General features: G+C 43.0%; 1 protein-coding gene across 3 annotated transcripts in view; it reads left to right on the top strand.

Moving 5' to 3' along the window:
• The first annotated feature begins 1,383 nt into the window (after positions 1 to 1,383).
• Positions 1,384 to 7,691, top strand: part of lyst (lysosomal trafficking regulator) — a 109,288-nt gene continuing 102,980 nt past the window's right edge. For all 3 annotated transcript variants that reach the window (XM_062520413.1, XM_062520411.1, XM_062520412.1), the window contains exons 1-2: positions 1,384 to 1,424; positions 2,191 to 2,495. In XM_062520413.1, coding sequence (XP_062376397.1) covers positions 2,415 to 2,495 — 81 coding nt within the window. In that variant the 5' untranslated portion in view covers positions 1,384 to 1,424; positions 2,191 to 2,414. The remainder of the gene's footprint in view (positions 1,425 to 2,190; positions 2,496 to 7,691) is intronic.

Here is a 7,691-nt window from a genome sequence, read left to right as displayed (position 1 = left end):
ACAATTTGGTGAGGATGACACACTCCTAAACCTTGTGGAAAGTCTTCCCAGAGGAGTTGAAGTTGTTATAGCTGCAAAGGGTGGACCGATGTCATAATAAACCCTATGGCACACATTAAGTTAACCAATAGAAAGCACATACATTTAAAAAAAAAAAAAAAAAAGTGTTAACTGACAGACAGCTGCTCCACTTGCCCAGCGCAAATGGCCATTCCGAAATATTCAGATGGGTGAAGAAACGCGTTCTGTTAGCGCGCATATTTATACTGTAATTCGCATGTCAACCACTGGATGTCACTGTTTACATGCGCATTATGACTAGTCGCAGTATGACCAGGGGAGCGCTGTTGCCATCGTGGTTGCGTAGCCTATGGCATTTTTAGATCTGCACAAATTTGTAGGCTGGATCACTAACATGATCTAAGATGGTCACACGTGTTTGAACAGTAGGCTATTTTTCACATTCAAAAAAGGCTCCTACAATAACATTGTCTCGAGGGTTTAATCATGATAACTATGTAAATCAACATAGGCCTACTTGCCTCTGCAATCTTAACCATAACGTTTTGCCCGGAAAGTAAACATGCTGACAATACTATCTTAATATCTTAGGTTGGACCGACCAGATATTTGATGGGGTCGTCATCTCAAATTGCCTGCCCTGTCCAGGCTGCGGATCTAGCCTGCTGTGTGGGTCTGATGTGGCGTGATTGGATGACATGACATGAAAGGGGTGCTTGACTGACGGCTTTTAATAATGCACGGATATTTATCAAAGGCCATGACGAAATGGAACAGTTTGCTTGACTTCCGTTAACAAATTAGGTGCGTGACACCGGCACAATAGCTTTGCCTACAACTTGCATGGTCCAGAAATGACACAGGCTATTCCTGACGATCTTCTTTTCTAGTTCAAATATATCAGGCTTTTCCCTTGTTAATATATTCAAACTAAATTAATGTATTTCAGATAAGGCGTTAACAGGTGTAGCCTACTCTTACTTTCCAGCAAAACTGTAGCCTACTAAAATAGTAGGCCTACACATTTTGTCAAGAATGGAGTAACGCAAGATTCTGATCTATTATTTGTTTAACATTAATCTTTAAGCAATTCTGAGATCGGTTGTGAATGAAATTTTAACTGTACGACCCTTGGCTGGTGAAAGCCATCCTTTCTGCTGGCGTCTGTTGTTAACCGGACAAAACTCCACCTACTAAGGGGGACACGATTGACGTCATCTGAGTGATTGGCGACTGTGTCCGTTCTTTCATGAAATTGCATTTGATTGACTGGGAGTCTGTCTATTTTTAACCAATGGCATCGCCAAACATGTTTTGTGGGCGTTCTTTTCAGCAATTTGTGTGTTTCGCTTGTCATGTTCACGAGTAGATGGCTTGCATGTATTTGAACGATACACCAGAAGGTATGTTTTTATCTAAACTCAGAATTTGTGAATTGAAAGAACGATGGAAAGTTATGCTAAGATATGGTCGTGTAATTTAGGACATTGAACATTGGGACATTTGAAGTGTCTTTGTTATGATAGTCAGCTGATAGCTGGGTTGGTTATACTGCGATGCGGGACACTGCAAAAATATTGCAGCTGAGCGAGAGGCGTGAGGCAGTGCGTAATAATCTTGCACTAACGATAAAACACTCTCTTTTCTCTTGTTTTGCCATTTGAGACTACAAAACTTACTATACAGACTCGTACAATTTACTCTAATGACTTCTTAAACTAAGACTATTGCTGCTGCAGTACAACCGGCTAGCCAACTAGCTTGACAGGCAACTCAGCTAGCTAACGTCAGATAACCTGAGTGGTGACCCAACACTGGCTCAGCAAGCTAGCGAAGGAGCTAACGTTAGCCTGTGTGCTACCTGTCAATTTGTATGAAAGTAATGCATTCTTGAAATTTGAAATTATCACGGGAAAAATGCATGCTGGTGTTACTTTGCAACATATATTTGGCTAACTTTGCATCGCTTTTCAGCTAGCCAGCAAACTGCCCATCCAACATTACCATTAGCAACGTTAACTAGCTAGCTGAGTTCACACAGACTGATGCAGGCATCACATCAGCTTGCAAGTATCAAGCATGTTCAAGAACTTTGGGCCTCACTGTTTCTTCAGAACGTAACTTAAGGGCTATGTCTGACATGGACTGTTTTAATTCTCCTCCTGACAGACAGCGGGCACTTGGAATTTGGACTACCGTTAACTCTAATGCTTAGTGCATTCCTCCAGCATCAGGAATGGGTTGTGTGACTGGGATAAGCTTTGGCGGATTGCATCTATGTCATGCATAGTAAATTGGAGCTGCACCAGTACCTCTCTCACAACCGTGACCGTAGATGAGGAGTGAACTGTTGCCTTCGGTTTCTTCCCCTGGTGCCTGGAGTGAAGTCCACAATGGCCAGTCCACACCTGGCAAATCTTGCCCTTGCGTGGGAAAAGTATATGGACTGCAGAACACAAGGAGCTGATCTACAGGTAAGCCAACTAGTACAGAAGTAGGCTGTCATTGGATGCACAGAAATGCATACGCAGAGTTTATGGTGACAGTTGATGAAGAAGCTGACCTAGACAAACATGGGCTGGTGCTGAACTTGGAGAGTTACTAGGCTGCTGTGATGCTAGCTTGATTCTCTGCACTTTCACTTGGGATTTACTTTGTTACTCACATTTTATTCCACTTGGAGAAAACTTATCAGTTTAATTACAGGTTGTTTTTGTATGATATCAGACACCAGAGAACTAATGTGACTGTTTTTAACGTTAGTTAGCCTCATGATAAAGACTTCCCCTGTGAAAGCCACAGAAACAAATGTTTTGTGGACTTGGCATTTTCGAGATGGCTGGTCATTGCAGTCCATTTTTGGCAATATGTCTCAAGAAGACTCATAGTCAGCATTGGCATCATTCTCCATTGGTCACAGAGATGCTGTTGGCCCAGCTGTGCTGTAAATTAAATCTGAGGTCATGTCAAAGGGTTCAGATATGGCGGGCCGCCAGGTCACCCCTGTCCCTATTAGTTTTGCTTTGCTACTTTCGCAGGACCTATGGCCCTCAACGTTTTTGCCTGTTTGAAAAACCAGCAGGACTGTTTTAGGCCTACTTTAGAACAACTGACTGTTTCTTTGGAACACAGTACTCTGTACAGAAGTGGTTGTCAAACTTTTTTTGTGCTATGATGACCCCTGCAGAATAATCAGATCGGTGTGAGCAACCCCACACCACTGCACCTGGATGCTCCTTGACTGTTTTGCTCAGCATTTTAGCTTTACTGCTTTAGATTACATTTAGATGTCCTCAGTTGGAATAGTGTTACTTATTCCGAGAAGCCATCTCCAAGCAATGGACGAAGCTTCTATTTACTAACTGTCACAGGTGTCAACATTACAAAGACTAGTTCATTACTGAAATTCCTGACCATAGACAAAAATGGAACTACACAGCCTCAGAGGAATACATCATGTTGACTTTTTTGTCACACAGTCTGGCGACTTCCAAAAGTGATCTTGCAACCCCCGGGTTGATAACCGCTGCTGTACAGCATTTGTCTTAGTAAATGTTTTATGATATTCAAAGATTCAGTGGTCAAAACAACAGAAAAAAAAACACATCTGCTGCCTTATAATTACCAACTCTGCTCTGATGTAGGAGCTTCTCTGATTTTTGAGACTGTGGCAGATGATAATTGTAGGATTACTCTACTTCCTAGAGATGTATATTTTTGTCTCTATGTTTGACCTTCTGACTCTCCCGTTTTCCTAAAGCACAGCTTTCACCTTGATGAAAATGATACACACTTGCTTTCTAAAAACGTTTTATTCCCTCTTGTTCCAGCAGCTTATTAATAGCCAAAAACATTTATTTGGAACAGTGCCTTGGCAGTGGAACACATCAGTAATAACAATATAAAACCATGAATGTAGCCATGCATTCTCTCTCTCTCTGTTTCTTTTTATCTCCCTCTCTCTCTCTCTCTAATGTATGTATCTATCTATTTATATCTATATTATATGTATATATATATGAGCGACATACATAAACATACACTTTGATCAACCTACTGTACATTGACCTTAGCATAGATGGGTGGGAACAGGAAGCACTGCTGCTTGTTTTCCTGTCTGGACCTTTAAACACCAAATGGCACAAATTACCCACTCTTGTGGTGGAAGTGTCTATACTTAACATTCATCCAATATAGTCAGCAGAAACAAGAAAAAAACCATAGGCTAGACATGTTTTTTCCCCCCACTCATGTCTTGTTTTTGACTGAAGATAAGGATGGATCATCCTACAGTACCTCCAGGATGTTTCAGGGCAACATTTGACATTAGCCTCTTGTTGTTCTCACTAGGGGCCTGTATGAATACTGTCTTTCTAAGTAGTTGTGACAGAACTACTATGATTGGTTGCACAGAGGTTACATCTAGGGAGACGGTGTGAAAGTTTTGGAGAAGAGGTTAAATTACCAGTGTTGAATCTTCTAAAACAAGCAAAAAATACTGCTTAAAGGTGTGTGAACTTTGCAAACACCACCAACAGCACATTTGGCACTGGTAAAGGCTTACTAACATGCTGATACTAAAATTGGTTGGCTATGTCAACAGTACTCAAAAAGTGTAACATTGCTGCAGAGTTGTGAATGGACAGTTCACGTTGGGGTTGAGGGCGGGAACTTGCCTTTACACTGATGTGACTGGGTGCGTGGTGTCTTGCTGAAGCTGATTGCCGTTGATCAGAGACGGAGCGGTGCAACTGGCTGTGTTTTTTTTTTTCTTTTCTTCTTCACACTTTCTTTGCAGTGGTGGAGCAATAAAGAAGGTCTCTCTCTCTCTGCCTCTCTTTTTTTCTCTCTTCCTCTCTCTCTCTCTCTCTCTCTCTCTCTCCATCACCTTCCCCACTCCCTTCTCCTGTCGTATGCTCTAGCAGCTCACACCCCTACCCCCACCCACACCCCCACCTCATCACGGGACTCTGATTAGCGTTCCCCTCCAGAGCGGGAGAGGGAATTAACTCTGTTCCCTTCCTCTGTGCCTCACTCACACGTGCTGTTTTCTCTTTTTGCCTCACTTTTAACTGATGCAGCCCAATCTGATGCAGTTTAAGGGTGGTTTCAAAGATTGTAGGAAAGGTAAATGCATCAAGTGTATCATTTTTAACAAGTTCCCATGATTGTCACCACTATCACTTTTGAAAAGTAGCGTACAGATCTTAGGATAAGCGTTATTTGACGGTCTCCCGTGTTGATCCAATGGCCTGGGCGTAGGCTACAGTTGTCATGCCCTGTGACTGCAGTTCTCTCTGTAGCCTAGCTGTATTGTTTCTGCTAGCCTGTCGTCCTGAAAACTACACAGATCAATTGTTGTTCTGTGGTCAAAAAAAAAAAAAACATGACAACAAGGAGTGTTGTTGACCCCTCACACATTCACTGTCACATTCCTTCTAGCCGTTGAGTTGAGTATTTGCATTGACTTGGGCTCTTCGACTCCTGCCACAGAAAACAAAGAGTCCCTGTCTATGGGGTTCACCTCCAGTGTGTCGGAGGTCTGAAGGGATGACCAATCATGGCTCAGAATGATGCTGTGCTTCAGAGCAAGGGCCAATCAATGATCCTGTTATTTAGCTTGTTTTGTTTCCTCACTCACTTGCTCATGTTGCTAAGTCCCTGGTCCAGTCTGTTGTTGACCCCCAACAGGTCTTGTAGGAAGCGCTACATGTAGAGGGTCAAAACCAGTGTTGAGATATTTGGCTAGAATGTTAGAATTGGCTAAGATTGTAACCTAGCCTGTTTGTGTGGAGTGATTTGGATGTTTAAAGGTGATTCCATGCCCAGATAGATTCTTAGTGCGAAGATAGACTTTTATAATGAAGTCTTGTCAACGTGTTTGTGTTTGTGTTTGTGGATTACTGTATTCCTTCTGGTACAGACCAGGTTGTAGTTGGAACTAAAGTGTTTTACTTTACTTTACTTTACTAGGCTTGTTGGAGTGGTTGGTGTGTAGTCATGAAGTTGGTGCATACTTGCTCTTAAGGTGGGTGATGGTGGATTATGATGTCACTGTGCTCGTTCTCAGTATGCTGTTCAGTGTATAGCGGAAACCCCTCGTCATCAGCGTGTCCCCTTGTGCTCCTGAAATAAACCAGTTGTGTGTGTGTGTGTCATCTAGACCGCAACTTCATATCAGTCATCTCAACTGTACACTGATGTGTTACTTCGGATTAATGTCGTGTGTGTGTGTTCATTCCTTCTCTCTCCTACCACACGGATGGTTTACAGTATGGATCCCTACAGGCACTTTTCTAAATGAGTGTGCGAGACATCCACCTCTTTAAGAGCGCTGTAGAATTGCTTACCTTTTGTTGGGGTTTGCTTAAGGTAAAGGACCTTGCCCTGTCCAGGATAGAGTTGCAGGCAGGCAGGGAGCCCAAACTCCAAATTGATTTTCTGTCCTTTTGTCCTCTAATAAGCGCCACTGTAAATTCCCCCTGCGCCTGTCACCTGGATTCTCTGATTTGACCTTTAGTGACGCAGCCCACACAGCGGTTTCCGATCCGAATAGCTGAGAACTTTTAGTTGGTGCTTGTGTGCGTGTGTTTTTGTCCATGCGGTGATTGCGATTATGAGTGTGTGTGTGTGTGTGTGTGTGTGTGTGAGTTCAAAGGAAGGATGTTGTAACACTATTCTGTCAAGAAGCCGAGTGCTGTCAACTGCCAGGGCTCCGAGATCTTCTGGATCTTACCTTGTTTTCAACACTTTAAGGCTTCACACTCCTTTTTTTTTTGTTTTTTTCTCAACTCTGGATCATGGCTTTATAACCAAGTGGATTTTTCTGCAAAATTCGCGTAAGTTTAGTGCATTCAAAAGAAAGTCAAGCCACGTTGCAGGCAGCAGAGTAATTTCTCTGCAGAGTGATCGTGCACCTTCTTTATTCGCATTGAGAGACAGCAGTTAATTATGTTAAAAGATTACAGCGTGTGAAAACCTAAATGGATACATGTGCTGAAAGAGTGTGTGTGTGTGTGTGTGTGTGTGTGTGTGTGTGTGTGTGTGTGTGTGTGTGTGGGAGGATATGTGCATTGTTTGTGTGTGGAGCATGAGTCAGAGGTTCCTGCTGTGAAAGCGCTGGTCTGCGTAAAATCCTGCGCTGTGGATCGGGCGCTCTTTTGCTCTTTAATCTGATTTTCTCTCCATAAGGCAGCCCTGTACATCACGGGCCGCCCGCCACCAATGACGTCAAGCAGCACTCTGGCTTAATTGGAATGTGTCCCTCGCCATGCAGACCATCACTCTCCTCCAGCCTCAGCATCAAAGCACGCTGTTTAGGCACACACTGTAGTCTAGGAGGCTACTGTACTGCATGAGTGGGTTCTCTTTGTGTATAAATCTTCATGTCTGTTACCCCTCAAGCCACTTAAACAAGCTCTTTGTGGGCTACAAATAGCATTTTTAATGTGTGTCTGTCTTTTGACAGAGAGAATGCTCTTCTGTAGTAACGACAGGATGAACACAACTGAAGGGTATTTTGTGTTGGAACGGGTTTGGAAAAAGTCAGTGCTTTCACAGTTGGGGTTAACGGATGCACAGATCAGTTCTAATGAAAGTGTGAACTTACCTTAGTTTCTTTCTCACGTCGCAGTGTACCCGACTGAAAATCACACTTTTCTCAATGCGTT

The sequence above is a fragment of the Sardina pilchardus genome, chromosome 18 (genome assembly GCF_963854185.1).
Source record: "Sardina pilchardus chromosome 18, fSarPil1.1, whole genome shotgun sequence".
Lineage (NCBI taxonomy): Eukaryota > Metazoa > Chordata > Actinopteri > Clupeiformes > Clupeidae > Sardina > Sardina pilchardus.
The sequence above is the reverse complement of the archived record's forward strand: the minus strand, read 5'-3'. Positions and strand labels throughout refer to the sequence as shown.